We start from the raw sequence: 18,495 nt of genomic DNA, 5'->3' as shown, positions 1-18,495 counted from the left end.
ATTAGTCTATCGTGTAGGTACATATAATTTTCCTTTTGCAAATAATACATTTTTTATGCACATAAGAATCCCTTTATGGATAAGAATCTAAATTAATTGAAGTATTTAATATACAGTAATAGCCATAATTATATGACTGTTTTACCTTATGGTCTCTTATTGCTCTCTGATATTGATTGTTTATTAGCGATCATTTGCTTATTATAATTATTTAATCATTGGTCTAAATTGGCCAAGTAGTAGTAGCTACCAAAAACTTGAAAGAAAATCGATGACTGGATAAATCGAATGTTAAAAAATAATCAAATCTTATTGTCAATTGAAATTCAAAGATTGAGAGAAAATGGTTAGTGGATGAGGGTTAGTTTGACCCCAAACTTACAAGAAAAACCCTGGTTTTTATTAAAAATGTCCAATTTTGAATTATTTAGGACTACATTCAGTGAATCACAGAACTGTGCAGACGATTAGTTTTTAGAGGCGAGTCTATCCTAATTTAAAAAAAATGACGGTTCTGCTGGAGCTGCAACTTACAAAAAACATTTTAAAAAGTTGATGACCAACACAGTATGTTATTTTACATAAGATTAATTCATAAAACAATAGAAACGATCGATTTTTGTTTATGGGGCACTTATATTTCTTAGTTCTCAGTGGAAACAACTGAAGAAGCTAGTTTCTTTTTTTATACAAAAGCTTCTTAATTTATCCCATGCTCTTACTCATTCTTTCGTGGAGTCTGGAAGTTTATACAATTATTGATACATATAAATAATTTATATAATTTTTCTAATGGTACTGTAGAATGTAATTAACTGGCTACTCTCACGAGAATCAATGTTAAACAACAATAACAATGCGATGTGCAATAATAGTTGCATGTACCGTAGTCTCAATCATTGTTTTTGATGAACCTCAGAACATACCTACATATATTGTCATAATAACGACTCACTTTCTTTACAATTAACGCCTTTTTTGTTTTATACGGAATACAACTTGCAGTGAGTGCAACAATTAACATTGTTCCCACGAAATTCTGTTGACGGACAAGTTTCGTAACGAATACGTAACAGCCCACACTTGTAATGTTACAACGCTAATAAAATGACGATCCATGTTTCCTCTATTGTGTAAATCGGTGGTAAATTAATTAAACGCTATCTCATTGTTTATCGAACGATTTAGAGACAATGAGTGTGCGTGCCTCATTGTGTTCCCTCACATAAAAAAGGTGCGTGCTTGTAGGCGCAAATTATTTAGAATAGGAGACTCTTGAATAAATCAGATAACACCATTTTTTAAAATTAAAATACAATAGTACTGAGATTTGACAAAAAATAAATTCCAATATATTTCTTGGAAATAGAATAACTATTCTTATATTGTATATGTATTTTTTGAAGAATTACAATTTTTCCATCTTGTACCGATTTCAGTGTCACGATCCTTCTTACCTACTTACTGTAATAGATTATTATTGAAACAAATTGCTCAAGCGCAACGATTACATGTTTTCGTATCATGAAATTGGAACAATAAAATTGGATAATAATTGTTTTTAATAAAAACAGTATTTTGTATCTAATATTTAAATTTTATGGTTAATAATAGTTCACATGCCCACACTTTCCACTTGTCTTTTTCGTTTAAAGGAAATTCTTTCGAATAACAACAAAAGGAATGCTGAACAAGACGTCCGCTATGTGTATCAAATCGAATTGGTAATAACGCATTTCAATCAGCAGTAGAACAAATTGCCGACAGATAATTGTAAATAGTGCATATCCTGCATTTCATAAAATATCTTATTGCATCCATATTTTCATTTCGTGCCGATATACTTTTATATCGTGGGTGTTAGTTATAATTACCGGTTTAAGTTAATTACATTAAATTTAATTGTTATGCAAATAATTATCTGATAAATGCGGATATTGGTTTACTATTATTAGAAAGCGCTTTTCTATAATCAGATAATGCAAAATAACATGCACACAATCGGTAAGAAGATTATCGTATAAATAAAAGATAATATTGTGGAACATCCAAGTTTCCCACCCTGCGGTATAAAAGCGTGCCAAATCTCCGATAAGCTAATTACACTTCACATCAAATCGATTTGCATCAGTATGCAAAACACACGGACACGTACATTCTAATTTTTTTCGTTTTTTCAAAATTCACATCCTCAACTGAAAGTCAGCGATCGAGTTGATGTGATTACTTACTGAAACTCTAATAAGTGAAATTTAAAAAGTGAACACGCACTGAATAACTTGTAATTTGTCTCATAAATTATAATAATCCTGTTTCTTTTGCACAAACTGCGATGACTACAACATCACTCTCTCGCAGTGCAACAGTTTAATAAGGCTAAGTAAATTCAACACTCGTAATTTTCTTTTCGTTTTCATTTTAATACGGTAGGAAAATGAAGTAGGTGCGCGCTTTAATGTTTCTGCAATTAACTGTACTCGTAGAAACAAATTCCTATAATTTATGTCTAATATATGCATTATTACAAAATTGTACTATATATGAAACAGCATTTCAATATTGGGGTGTTGCTAACAACGCTTGAGCTATGTATAGATTAATTCTACTTTTTAATTTGTTAATATTATTACTATTAATTATTTTAATAGGGATTGAAAATCATTTTTTTTTTATTAAATATATTTTAGTCTAAAATATGTAATTGTTTGTTATATTATTTGTTTTTAAAAAGTTCTACTATATTAAAAATTTGTTCAACAGGTTTATAAAGTTATTAAAACAATGCTAACTTGTTCTACATGACAATTGTTGTTTATATGAGTATCTAACTGTTTTTAAGTTTGAAGCTCATTGACCTAACCAGTAAACCAGAAATTAAACACTAGTCACATTTTGTTCATTTAACATTTTGTTGTATGTGTGTATGTTCTTATATTTGCATACTCTGTGACACTAATTGAACCAAAAACTAAACCCAAACCTAATTTATTTATTTTTTAATTTAATTTGTAACTAGTTGAAAGTGTGTACATGACAAGATTAAACCACAGCGGATTTTCATGTTGAGCGGATGTCAAAAATTAACCAAAATAATTTCATAATACCTCTGGTCCATCAAAAAACTAGAACGAGGTTAATAAATGTACGTTTAAAATGATCAAATTGTAAAATATATTTTACATGATAACCTTTATTTTCGTAAACCTCGTCTCTCTACACATTATTATAACTTAATAATATTGCCAATTATTAATTAATTTTATTATTTTTAAGTTACCTAAGTAGATTGAACTTTTTTAGATATTCAAACAAGAGTTTCTCATTCCGTATATCACAATTCAAGAAAAATTTCTTGTGGCTTATCGTTTCGAATCAAGTTGCTACCTCAATTACAATTACTGAATAGCATTCGTATATACAGAGGTGACCATTATCATAGAAACTTTTTAAATTGTTTTATATTTTTGTCAAAACTCTTTTATTTAATGTGAAATGTTCAAATAGTATTAATTCATTATTGTTATTTTATACAGTATTATAAATATTACCTACTCTATTCTTATTCTATAAAATGTTTGTAATGCTTCATGTTTTCAATAGGGAGATAGGACGGGCAAAACAGAACATCGATGCTTTGATCTTTTAACCAAACTGTCACGATTTTGGATTTGTTTTTGGGATCGTTTTCATGTTGATACACATTTATTAAGATAATCATTTCTTCAATATCATCCATATTGTTTGTAGTCTAATATCGATTTAAGGGATACTACTCTAGAACTGAAGCTCCTCATAGCATAATTGAATCGCCACCTTATTTGACTGTGGGTATCACAAATTTTTTGTCTAGTTTTGTCTAGTAAGAAGTTTAACAGCAGAATCTTATATGGTATATATATAGATGGTTATAGATTTGGAGAAATTTTAAGACAATAAAATGTTTATCTCTAAGTATGAAATTAATATTTTCCACTTATTAGAAAATATTCAGTAAAGTAACAGAGATTATTTTATAAACTTTTGAAATGAGTCGCTTACAACACTACAGACAACAAGTGAAGAGTAAAATTTCTTTAGCAAAATAATAGTCATCTACATTCTAATGTATGCCGTAATCTTTAATCACTTTAATATATCTGTAATTATACGCTATAATATGGTAAGAACAATACATTTTCCGTTGTGTGTTAAATATGCATAGTTGATACATTTTTTAAAGAATACATATATTCCAACAAAGATTTCTCGCTCCGTGTGTCCTAGCTCAAGAAAAACTTCCAGTAAACTTTTTAATTTCGCATCAAGTTCCCACTCTACCTGCAATTACCGTTCTTTTCCGTGCATCAAGAAAACTGCCTCCAAATACCACCGAACTGCCAAAAATATCAACGAGTTGAAATTTCCGTGCTGGCACCACTCAGAACGTGCAATTTTCAACGTTTAGCAATCTGTGTCGAGTCAGTAACTTCATAATAGACACACACGAATCGTGCATTCGTTTCACAACTGCAATACTAAGAAAATTTTAATTCTTTGAATTGTAGGAATGCGAATGGGAATACGTTGCATAAACGTATCAAATAACAATGCGACAGTTACAACAATGCGAGAGTGCTACTGTTGAATACTCAGATCTTTTATCTGATCTAATTAATTTATCTTGATACATCCTGCATATAATGTATATTTGTACGTTTTATTCACCAATCACACACTTATTGCTGTCCAACTCCAACTTAAAATAATTGAAGAAGTGATTTTGTCATTGGTTCAGCTTTCACGAGATGATTTTATAATGGCTATAATGGTTTTAGTTATAATTTTAATTTCCTATTACCAGTAACAATTACGGCATAGATTCATTAAAATAAACAAGGAGTTTATGTAAGCATAACACCCAGACTGTGGCAAACCACACAGCAAGCAATAAGAATAAGAAAGCGTGAGGTTCGGATGTCTGCGGTTGTTTCTTCGAAAAAATTGGCAAGAAGTAGCCCTATTCACAACTTCCTTATTTAATAATTCGATATGCATAACATGAGAACTCATTAGCATACATTTAATGTTTACTTCTGACCAACCTCCATAATTAACAAATAAAATTTTACTTATTATCGATTTCTCTATTAAAAGACACACAATGGGACATTATTTTTTATTTATTCATTATTTGAAATTTATAATGCGAAATAATTGTATTACTGTGTAATTTTAAATAATAGATATGTGCCTCAATTATATGGTGCGTTGTATCATTATAAAATACACGCCAGATGCCAGATACATTTTTGAAAGTGAATTTACTGCCATGATACGTTTAAGTGAGTTAATTAAAGCATTTCAAACGTATGGTCGTTGCTATTTATTCGTCACATAAATCTGTACTTAACAATATAGTTAAACAATGATATCAATCAATTTTGGAGGTGAACCTTCTAATAACTTTCGCTAATAATATTGAGACACGTCGCTCACATAAAAATTCATGCACTATTATTATTAAAAGTCTCTATACATTCACTGAAATATTTTGTTTTATAATAGAATAAAGTAACAAGACCACCCATCTAAATTTTTCTTATCTTCATATTCCTGTTACATTTTGTTCATTACCACTATTATAATAAAATTGATTTACTTAAATATTCATACTAAATAACAAATACATGTTACTGAGAAATCGGCTCATTTCCTAGTAAACAATAAGTTCCGGATAATCACATGTATGTGTGACATCGTCACATTTTCCGCGGCTAGTCTTATTTTCATTTGTGCCCTAGTTTAATTAAATTATTTTCTATAATAAGCAGTTTTACTTTTCAGTTCATTAATATCCATCGAGCAATAAACGGTAATTACATTCTTCAGTTGGAATCTCAACATTGTTTCTAAAGTGGAATAATGCGATGGGATTCTTATTTTTCATTGAGACGGTTATTATATTTTCTTATTGCAGGAAATAAAAATTGCATTTAAAGTATTGTATGCATGCAAATTGTTATTTATTAATTCTTGATAAACGAGACAAGATGCCTTTGCCAGACTTGGTATAATATAAATGTGTAAAGTGGTATAAATTATATAAAATGTGATTTAAATGATTAAAACTATTATTTAAAAAATAATTGTTATTAATATAATTTTAAATATGCAAATTTACGTACTTTTGAATCATTTAAATTTCAAATGAATTTGTTTTTGGCAACCATTAAATTCATTAAGAATTTTCGCAATTATCAAGATTTGTTTACTTCTTTACAATTTCTAAAATTTCTCTTGATACTTAACAAAATTTAAACTTGACTAAACACATTATTCCAGTCTCCTTGTAACGGAGAATTAAACCTAAATATTCCATAATTATAGGTCTACTTAGATTTAAATAGAATTAGGTTGAATATTTTTATTAAATATTTAGTGAAAATAAATATTCCATCATTATAGGTCTAATTAGATTTAAATGGAATTGGGTTGAATATTTTTATTAAATATTTAGTGAAAACAATTTTTTTCAATTCCGCTCTACATTCATCAGTCACCAGTGATGATCAGTATCAGATCAAGATTTACTAGCTGTAAATTATGCCCATGTAAAACTCCCATTCATTGGTTCCCGTAAACTGGTTATATTTTGATGTTCGTCATAGTTTGTAGGTTTTATTAATAAGTCGCGTATCCACGGCTGCGTCCGCCGAGGTCATTGGCAAATGTGGACAATAAACTGTGAAGGGGTGAACACCGGACGAGTACAGGTGTTTTTGGAGGAAGTGGAGTCACGAAAGCACGAAATCGCGGAAATTGGTGACGGTGTCTATCTGTATTCCGTAACGATAGCGCACCGCAATCAATGGTTTTGTCTACCGTTTGATGAATCACTAATTCCACAAGGGCAACGGTTTTATTTACATAAGCTGGAAATACGGGTGGCAATACTGTTTGAAAACAAATGATAACAATTTAATTTATTTGAATGGGTATACTCCGGGTCTACTGTCATGAATTATGGATTAGTTGTTAACTTGTTATATGCTTCTGGTTTTTCTTTTGATAATTCTTTGAATTGATTTACTTTCTTTCTTAAGCAGTTGATTAGAAATATGTGCAACAACTTAGGGGAACTACATGCACCAGAAGGTTCCTTGTGACACAAGGATGAGAGTAAAGATTAGTCTGTAGTGTGGTTGTGTCAAGCAAGTTCAGTTATGGCCACAGAAGACAACTGAATCTAAAGGTTATAGATTTGGACAAAGTTTAAGGCATCATTAGTTTTTAGGTAAAAAATGGGATATAGGAAAAAATGTTCATTCTTAAGGTCAAAAATAATATTTTACATCAATTAAGAATTACTATAAAATACAAGCTTTCAAATTAAGATTTACATTTGCTCAAAACTGGACTTTAACCAGAGCTTTATAGATATAGAGGCATCAGTGATTTTTATATAAATTTAAAAAATGAGATGTAGGCAATAATTCTTAATATTAAAAAAGCTATTAGAGCCAATAATCAATCAAACAATGCTAATTTTGTTATAAAATTTTGAAAGGAGTCTCGTGCCAGCAACACCCCAGATAACAAGCGAAGGGAAAAATTCCGCCAAGCAAAATAATAGTCATCCACATTCTAATGTATGCTCTAATCTTTAATTACCATACATTTGTAATTGTATAATATGGTAAGAACAATAAATTTTTCCGTTGTGTGTGTTAAATATACTTGTCTAGTTCACGTTCTCCGTACATTTTCAATGCAAATTTGCAAACGGGGTATCTCAACCGTTTAGTGATGATAAAAACTCTATTTAAAACAGTATCTTTCTTAAATATACAAAATACTCAACGATGCGCTGAAAACAGTGTTGTTTCCGTTATTATTTATAAGACAGTAGTATTTTGGTAATTGGGGCACTTCATTCATTAAACCTGTATCACCATAAATTTATTGCTAATTAAAATGTATGCGAGTCGGGCGTCGACATTCGAATTTTACTACTTCCGATTCGAATGAACTGGAATTAAATTTTAGATACCTCGTGTCGAGAGAACTTAAGATGTGTCAACGTGGTTTTAAATCTATCATTGTGTTTTACATATTTATAATATTCTTTTACAACGTGATGATATTTCATTAAGGGCATAATTTCTAAATTTGAATGTCTAGACATTTTACTTTACCTTACATCAACTCGTTGCATTAAATTGAAAATTAACATATTTAAGGAGAGAAGTGTTCTTATTAGTAAATGTTAATTGTGTGGCTGATTGGGAATTTAATAATAAATTTGAAAAGTGAATCCATTAACATTACGTGATGCCATAAAAACATGCGTGATAGTTTCACTATAAAAATTGTGTTGTTTGATCGAATATGAATTTAGTTAACTTTTACTTTGAATAATTAATATTAAAATGCATATCAAGTAATTTTCAGTTTTACACAAATTAGTTACCATCATTAAATTTAAGTTGCACCAGATTTTAAAAATGAACGTTTATTAAATATTACCAGGTCGAAATTTTAAGGAAGGAACACATTGTCAACGTCACATCCGTGGATTGGTAATTTATTTTTTTATGTGACATACTCTGGACAACTGTATCGAATTAGTTCAACACATTAATACAATTTCCGTTATTAACTTGCAATTATTGTAATCGCAAGAAGAATTTCTCTTCACTACCAGCAAAATCAATTATTTATTTAAACTAAATAAGGTTTTCACTTGTGCGTTACAATACGAAACCAAGTCTTGGAAACATGACAGATATGATTGTAATACAACGATATCTGTAATTAATTATTCGAATGTGTAATTTATTTATGAATTAATTTTTCTTTTCGCACAAACAATTATAATTATTCTCATGCCATGTGCTAATAAGAAAGCAGGAAGAAGTGCAATTATTTGACAAAAATATTTCCGATTTAAATAAAGATATTGTTCACTGCCAATTACTTGCATCCTATTGTTTATGGAATGAAATCTATGTTTGAAAATGCGACTCATTAGGAAGGAGTTAATTTTAAAAATAAATACAATAACAATTAAAATCTGAGCTAAATGTAAGGTGCTTTTTATAACAATTGTTAATGTAGGACACGCACTAATTTTGTTTTATTTTCGAGAAAATTGCAATGAAGTACTTAAAAAATAATTATAATTAACATACAATATTTTAATATAAACATTAATTAGGTCTTTAGTTCCATAATGATGGAAATGCATTGCTTTATTGTGACAAATATAACAAGCTACTATAGTTTTGAAATTAATTTAATTATAATTTACGTCCATCAGTTTTTCATTTATTTCTGGTTTACACATACAAAATTATTAGTGTACACCGTTAGTTTATATTTTATGCCCTATTTATTTTAGGACAAGCAAAGTGACAGATATATATTTTAATAGTCATGCACGCATCAATATATGTTTTATATGTATATGTTTATTAGTTCGGGTTAATTGCATATAAAATATTTTAAAACAATTTTAATTTCTTTCATTAATTTAATATATATCCTCCATGTAATTTTGGAACTTCTACTAGATGTCTAACAGGAAGTGTTCCACATTCAAATATAAAGATTAAATTTAAAGGTGCAGTTAACGGCACAGCAGTTGATAGATTAACTCCAATACTTTCACTGTTAAAATTTATGATTAGAATAGTAAACATCTCTAGAAACCAAATGGCGGATAAATATACAGGTATTTACTCTTACACTTTAAGTACATTGTCGTTTTTATGATATAGAAATTAGTGAAAATGTCGTTGATACTTGCGTGCAGAAAATAAATATCACCTTATTTTTTTTTGGTTCAGTTTCTAAAGTAATACAAAACTAACAAATTAAAGTGGCTCCAACTAAAATCAATATTTATTTGGTAATGTTGATGAATGAGTAACAGTGTCAAATGGAGTTATTGAAAAAAAATTTTATTTTTTATTCATTTACTAATATTTTTTATTATATCAATAAAATTATAAATTTATAACTTAAAACATCGGATTTGGCACAAATCAAAAACACTAAAAGCACATTTAAAAGTTTATTTGAATGAATTACCATCAATAATAATATAAATATAAAATATTACTACTGGGTTATGTGTAGAAAGCGTTTTCATTTATGACATATGAGCCAAAAATCATTTTATTTTTATTGGGATACCTATAAAAATTAATTATTTGAAATTAACTGATAATTTTATTATTTTATTTCATCAAAAATACTATAATTTTTGTTATTTTTAAAAAGTAAATATTTATTTTATGTTGAAAATATGTAAATTAATTATTAAATATTTTAATAAGGTTATAAATTTATTTTGAATTTTTTTAAATCAAATATGCTTGAACCAAGTTCAAATGTATTTCGTGTTGCTTCAACAAGAATTGAAAAGTGAATAAATCTAGGAGTAACTCTAAAATGAAAGGTTTAACATCCAATATGAGTGTAAATTATCATGTAAATTAATCTAATTAAATAAAATTATAAATTATTTTAGGTCAATATTAGAGGAAGCGAAATAATATCGATAAATAAAATATACAAATAAATAATCCTGTTGGCGTATGTGTAGAAAGCGTTTTCATTTTTGACATGTGATACAAATAGATCAAAAGCTTAAAATTATTTTAATTTAATTAATTAGTTTTAATTATTTCAAAAGTATATTGGTGTTAAATATTAAAGATATCCAAATTTGTATAAACATTACCAACATTTCTTGTTACTCTGGTACAAAGTACTCTAATTTAAATGTTTTTTTTTAATTTTTGCTTTGTTAATTTTAATTTCTGATGAAGTTAAAGCTAATTACCTTTAACTCAGATATCCTAACAATTGAGTCAAAAATTAATTTAGAAATTATGTTTATTATGATTATTATTACAATGTGTAATATTTTTTACAAAACATTTGTAAGGGTAAAGTTTTATCAAATATGAAAACTGAAGTTTCTGCAAATCAGTTTTGTCCTTTAAGAACTTTAAGTGTAGGCAATAATTTAAAAACGGAATTATTTTTACGATACCTTCGAGCTTTATAAAATCGCCGGTAACAACACTGATAATGCACAAAACCAACCTACAAACAAAGCGGCAACTAAACAGAGCGTCGATCGCGCGCGGTGCTTTCTCGACGTCCGTATTGTTTATGGTGTGGATTCTTCGTCGGCCGGTCAGACGGATGGCATGAAAACTGGAGCGATCACCGGAGTGTGGCGTTTCCATGCATCAGCCACCGGCTTGGGGGAGCACTTCATGCGTGTCCCACAGATGGGTCATTGTCGGAATACCATCTCACTAGTGCATAATTACACACACATTTTTTTCAAATTGAATTTTGCTGAATTCACAAGGTTAATGGTATCGTTTCAGTCTGCAGGTTTTCAGTGACCGCATACAATTGCGTATGGAAATGTTCATCTGCATTTTATTTCCAAGAAAATTCTAAATTAAATATATTATTTATATACAATTTTGTTTTTTTTAATTTACTATTTTTCATTAAAAATATCTCAAAATCATTTAATCCAAATCATAAATTTTTTATCCATTCATTTGAAGTTAAAATTCTTTGCTTACAATTACCTAGCAGCGTTGCGATGCAAAATGTTGAATATAATAACATTGAATATAGAGTTATTAATATTTACAAATAGGAAGTGTTATTAAAGGTATTAAACTCATAATCAGATCGTTTTAAATTAATTAATTAATTTAAAAGCAACATTCATGTTAATTATTTAAGTATGCTTTAATAATGTATGAGGCATAATGTTATTTAAATATACAGGCTCAATGGAGAATATTTTAGTGTTATTTATTATTTTAAATCTTTATTAATATTAACAAGGAATCCGAAATTGGTATTAAATATATATAAAATATTACAATTTTGTTATTTCTCTTATCATGCTGCAATTAATATGTTGTTTAATGTTGAAAGTTTTTTATTAATATGTGATTTTTATAAAGAGGAAGCAAAATAAAATTAAAATTTGTAATATACTTTATAATATATATTAGTTGTTGAATTTTTTTTTGTTTATTAAGGGGAGGAATGAAGGGATAGAATAAAAACTCGTAATAGAATTCAACGATATTTATTTTATTTATCATGTCTTTGGTTTTGAATCAGAAAAAACAATTGAAATATCTAAAAAGTCTCTATAAAATACAACAAAATTTAAAACGTATCTACTTACAATCCTTAAATAAATGTACAATTTTACAGTTTACTCTAAATATTTATATATTGCTGAATTTAATTGATTTAATATATATTTGATTTACAAGTTTCTTACAAAAAATAATAGATTTACTATTTAGGCAAAAATTTAGAATGTAATTTTATAATATATTATATATTTAATTGAATGAGAATACTGCATATAATATTTTTTTCTATTAACATTGATACTAAGTATATTTAAAAACTACAATTTAATTATCTAAAGCTAGACTTATATAACAAGTCGATAATAATTTAAACGTATTATAATCATTTACAATACAGACTAGCTTAAAATTCTAAAATCATATTCGAGCTGATTTACTTTACATTCTCATAATATTTTAAATCACTATAAACATTTGCATTTTACAAAATCACATTTTAAGCAGGAAAACATTTTAAAATAAATTACTAACTAAATCTATCACAATGTTTCATTCAAATTCAATCAAGAAATTATAAAAAAATTATAATAAAATCTGAATACCTAGTATTAATTAAAAACATATTAAAAATTTAAATATTTAGGAAGATTACACCTTAAAATTTACATTTGATAGACGCTTTTAGAATAATATCTTGTACTAGTGTTTTCAATTCTCAGCATTGCTTTTTGGACAGTCTTCATTTGATTTGACTCTCGATATAACTATACATACTGGACCCCTTACTATTCGCAATAAATCTATTATTTCATTTGTTGTCATGTTCTCGACGCTCTCATCATTTACCTAGAACACATTAAATTATGAAAATTACGGCTACAAATTTTTATTCAATTTACTAACTTTAATTACGCGATCACCAGGCTTCAAACGACCATCTTTAGCAGCGACACTATCGGCATGTACAGCACTGACATACGTTACTCCTGCGGCGCCTTGTAGACTAAAGCCCAAACGACTGTTCCATCCTCTGTTTAATTCTATAGCTAGAACCTGTAAACCAACAACCCTGTAGTTACTTTTATCAAAAATTACATTAAATGAAGAAATAAAAGGATAAGAATGCATATATATAACTATAAAATCTGGTTCTACATAAGAATTCTAATTTTTTTCAATGGTGACTAGGAATGAAACTTTGTAAAGTACATCGGATCTAAATCTAATATAAAATACCTTTCCGTCTTGGAATGTGCACGTGTTATACGGGAAAATTCCTGATATCTAGAAGTAATTTAATTTTCCGCTATTCCTGAATAATATCCAATCTTTCTGTTCAATATGTTTTATAAAAATGCAGTATTATTAAAAATTATCAACGGTGAATTTATGCTTTAGTTAATTTTAAATGAAAAATACAAATTTATTTCTGTTGATTATTTTTAAACATTTTTAATTTTGTAGTTTAAACGATTTTTTGTTTAATTACATATAATTTTAAATTACTTACTTCATATTCTTCCGGCATTCTCATTTTTCTGACTTGAGGTTTAGTTTCTTCTTTGTCGAGGGTAACGCCCTTCCACTTCCTCATGTTAGTGTCGTCTGTGGTGGGTTTGGGTTTAGGGGCCGCGATGGGTTTTGAGGAGGTGACGGCAGTAGAAGACGTGGATGCAATGGCGGGTCTGTCATCGGTCGCGTCGGTTCCACAGGGAGGATGTGCGGACTGGTACGCAGGGTTTTTATAGCTAAAGGCCGAGGTGTCTAGGGGGATATGTGGCATGCTGGCGGGTTCCTGGGGGAAACTGTCGCCGCACTCGACGTCCGTGCTCTTCGTGTCATCGTTACCTAGGTTATATGTGAGATTAGGCGCGTCCAACACCTCCGGATCGAGGTTGTTCAGTTCGTATTGGTTGTGTGCTAATGAAAAGTTGAAGCGGGGTTTTCTGGTGGCCACGGGAGTCTGATTAGGATTGTAGAGTTCGAGCGAGCTGGGACGTGGCGGCCGGTCGCCGTCATCGGATTCGATGGAGAACAGGGAGTTGAAGGCGTCGTCGTCGAAAGGATGTGAGCATTTCTGGAGCAGGCCTTCGTGGAACTGTTCGCTGTCGGTCTGTTGCATGTATGTGGTTGGGTCAGTGACGTGTGACGCGTCGGATGGACAAGGATGACGACGCAGTCTTCGAGGTGATGCGTTTGGTGATAAGGAGCGTCTGTATGTGTCTTGGTTACCTGGGATCAGCTTGCGCACAGCTATGTCGTTCAGCATGTCTACAGCCTCTTGCCTAAAATTTGGAGGAATTTGTCAATTACACAATTTAATTAACGATGATTATATCGTCATCCTCGAGGAAATTATCTCTAATATTCTTTATAAAATTTGTCTAAATTTCAAAACATAGAGCCCAATTTAAATTGATTAGACAATGTATTGACATTAACCAAAGTACGCATTTCACAGATGAAACCGATTTACATTCATGAAGTCTGATATAGTGTGCCTCATGATTAATTCACAAAAATTATGATTTTGAACCCCGATCGAAATTGTGCACGACCACGAAATTTGAACGTTTCAAGCTTCATTACCATCGAGTTATCTGGTCTCATGAATATATTTATTTAAAAAAAGAGAAACTTGCAGTAGTCGTGACATGTAAATCGGGATCATTAGCATGGTTGAGTTAAAATTAATGATGTCCCGCGTTCCCGGTGTAGTTATTCGGGCGGCGCCCCTCTGGCATCTACATACCTCAAATGTGCCTTTCGGGAGAAGGAAGTTCTTGGAGTGGTTTCGGTGGGCGAGAGAGTGGCGACCGGCGTCTGGGCACAGTCCCGGTACAGGCGAAGTTTTACCACATCGCCGCATTGTCTGAGGTATTGCACCGCTTGCTCGTGGCTCATCGGGGAGATTTCTACATCATTTACCTAATAAAATTCACATTGTGGATTTATTATGGTCATATATATATATACATACATAATATGGTTCTGGGTTTTTTATTTGTAGATGTAAAATATTAAGAACTGAAACCAAGTATATTTATAACTATAACGTGGCCAATATATAAGAAAAAATTTTAATAAACACACAAATAAACAGTTTCGATGATATTTTCTTCGAAAATAAATAATCCTCAGTATCTCTAAAACCTTTTGTTTGAGGACCAATATGACTTACAACTCTTTGTTATACTTATCATACCCTTAATATTCAAGACACATTTTGTAACATCCTATATAATATATTTTATTATCAACGTATTCCTTTAAAATTTACGTTATAAATGTAATATATGCATTAATGTTTTACTAAAAGTAAGGTGACACTCGTTAGAGGAAGACAGCAAACACGAATATGTATGTACACATAGGTACATTTATAATGTGCATTATTCACTCAAGTCCTGACGGTCGAGGTTTGTTGTCATAGAGATAAAACATAGGGAGATTAAATTATACATGCAGAAATTTTATACGGACCCATGCTATTTGAAATTTCGTGTTTCGGCTGATAATGTTCGAGAATAAATAAATTAAGTTTATTTGCATGTGACAAACAGAATGACGTAGTAGTAGTGGGTAATTTAAGTTCAAATGTATATTGTGTCACTTCAAACGTGAAATAAAATCATATCCTATGTAACGAATTTGTTCGGTTAAATACGTACAATATGCTACGTCAGTAAATTAACATTATCCATTTTATAAATTTATGGCTTTAATAAAATACTGTTGCGATTGATTATTCTGATTTGAAATGTACGAATATTAAATGTGGAAGACCTTTAAAAATTTAAAATTAGGCGGTTCAAACAGACTGATCCTTATCACGGGAACAGTAATGAACTTCAATTTATTAACACTTACCGCAATTATCTTGTCCCCCGCCCGTATCCTGCCATCGGTTAGAGCGGGTTCCCTGACCAGCGCCCTCACGTAGTGACCTAGGGCGCTGTCGTCCTCTTTACGAAGGGTGAACCCTAGTGAGCCCTGGATCTTGGTCAGTGTCACTTCAAATTCCTGGAAATTACAGAATATGTAAATGTGCGGCCTTCCGCACCGGCTTTGATTTATGTGTGTATAATAGTTCTCGTCTTCAAACCCCTACAATCGGGGATTAGCTGTGCTAATTTACAGCAGTGTGGCCATTCAGCAAACCGGGTTTCTCGGGTCTAAGACGATTTTGGAGTGCTCGTTTTCGTTCATCATGTTCGGTTTCCGAATCGAAACGCGACTGCCGTGGATACGCATGCCGTATTAGTATGAGTATTAGTTTTTTCCAATTTTATATTTACCTGCAAAGCGTTTTAAATAAGATTTGCGGTCGGCATTAATTGACGACCTTGCATTATTAGAATAAAATTTTGAAGTCGGTGTGAATATAGTACATTTTTGTTTCAATATAATTATGAAATTAATAATATAACTACAATTATAAAATAAACAATGATAATAATGTAATAAACAATCAATATTTATTTATGGTTAATTTAATTGTAAAAATATATTATATAATTATTAAAATAATCTTATACAATAAAATAATTCTGAGAGAAATACTATGATTTTGATTTCAAACACAAATGTGTTAATTAGCTACCCGTTTTGTTAATATTAATATTGTTCACCGTACAAATTGTTCATTAAATTCTAAATTATTTAATACAAATGTATATTTAATATAACTATTAAAAATAATTATATAGTAGGAACATTATTGCAGATATCATATTATTCGGTTTTAGGACTATAAAAAAGGACAAACATTTATTTTATATCTAAAGTGTGGAAAATAATATTCAATTATAAAATTACTGATAAATCTTAAACATTGGTACTTTTTAGAATAAATTTGGTATAGATTTTATTAATTACACAGCACGACTCGTTCAATAATAATCATAATAACAATTTAGTTCAGATTAATGAAAACCAAAAGAGAAATTTTCTTTTATATTTGAAGAACTTCAAATTATTTACTGAATTATTAAGTTTGTTTAATTGAACTGATTACAAATGTTAATATTAAAAAAGTATGTTGATTAAAAATAAATGTTGTATTTAATTTAAATATTAAACGAAAACTTTAAATTAATTTGAACCATACAATATAATTAAATATAATTATTTGACTTTTTTAATAACTTGAAATAACTGACATTTTATAACTTGAAATAATTTACTTTTATTATAGTGGAAATGGAATACATAACGATAAAATTATAATATTTATAATATTTTATTTTTTGCTGATGGAATATTCTCCGTATAGTCCTTAATTTAGTAAGTTTTTAAACACTTGTTTTGAAAGTACTATGTTGGGATAAGATGGCAAAGTGCTTTGAAAATTGGTTCACATAAAAAAAATTGTGTCAGTCTTCATGGAGAATATTTTGAAAAACAAGAAACAATTAAATTTTGTTCATATACGTGTATCTCGAAACTGATCGAACATCCAAATTTAACTTCTGGCAGTCTTAACTATCATATTTGTCCAATAATTTAACAGTATTTGCACTTTGTTTGATGTATTTGTAATATAAATATTCCGAATACTACATTTGTGTACAAACTTATAATAAATATTTAATTTTACATTTGTTGTGTTATTTAGGTCTAATATAGTTTTATTATTAAATTAAATATCATGTAAGACTTAGTTTTAATCCTAATATTAAGGTACCTTAATTACCTTAAAGTTTTAGATATTTTTTACAGTTAGCTGCTGAAAACTAAAAATTTTATTAAATAAATGTTATTTTACTGCTTAAAATTAAATAAATAAATTTTTACTAAAAAAATTGATTGTTTATTATAATCAAAGTAGTATATATCGTTACACTAACAGACTTTTACTACAATTTAGCAATTTGACAATGAATTACAATATATATATATATATATATATATATATATATATATATATATATATATATATATATATATATATATATATATATATATATATATTGTAATACTATATATATAGTATTGTAATTGCTCTGATTTGTGATGAAGCTCGTGTTAAAGAAAATTCTAGACTATGATACATTTGTGTAGATCTTTAGTCGTTCACTGAATAAGCGGTTTTTAATTAATACACGACATATGCTTAGAGTGAAATCGTGACCAATGATCACATAATAATTTATTATCCCAATTGCTTACAACTAAAAAGTATGACTATTTTTTAACACATCTATAATAAATACTAAAAAGCATTTAGTTAATGAATTCTCAAACAAGCGAAATACACAACATATTTTATACAAGTTACATAATATATTACACTGATATTTTCAAATAGTTTAACGGAAAAGTAATGTTGTATATCAGGGGTGGCCAGCTCCACCCCAATGTA

At 29.1% G+C, this 18,495-nt stretch overlaps 2 protein-coding genes across 6 annotated transcripts in view; one reads left to right on the top strand and one right to left on the bottom strand.

Annotated features, from left to right (window-relative positions):
- Positions 1–18,495, top strand: part of LOC109609096 (serine/arginine-rich splicing factor 6-like) — an 82,025-nt gene that overhangs the window by 12,987 nt on the left and 50,543 nt on the right. The window lies entirely within an intron of this gene.
- LOC109609094 (uncharacterized) overlaps positions 12,110–18,495 on the bottom strand; it is an 87,325-nt gene continuing 80,939 nt past the window's right edge. Inside the window, exons 12-16 of one of the 3 annotated variants that reach the window (XM_049964393.1) lie at positions 16,002–16,154; positions 14,884–15,059; positions 13,642–14,416; positions 13,035–13,184; positions 12,110–12,977 (exon numbers count right to left, since the gene is read on the bottom strand). In XM_049964393.1, the coding sequence (XP_049820350.1) occupies positions 12,840–12,977; positions 13,035–13,184; positions 13,642–14,416; positions 14,884–15,059; positions 16,002–16,154 (1,392 nt within the window). In that variant the 3' untranslated portion in view covers positions 12,110–12,839. The remainder of the gene's footprint in view (positions 12,978–13,034; positions 13,185–13,641; positions 14,417–14,883; positions 15,060–16,001; positions 16,155–18,495) is intronic. The other 2 variants (XM_049964394.1, XM_020025721.2) reach the window with 2 other exon arrangements.

This window comes from Aethina tumida, chromosome 3, assembly GCF_024364675.1.
Source record: "Aethina tumida isolate Nest 87 chromosome 3, icAetTumi1.1, whole genome shotgun sequence".
NCBI classification, from domain to species: domain Eukaryota; kingdom Metazoa; phylum Arthropoda; class Insecta; order Coleoptera; family Nitidulidae; genus Aethina; species Aethina tumida.
This window is presented reverse-complemented; position numbering and strand designations above follow the sequence as displayed.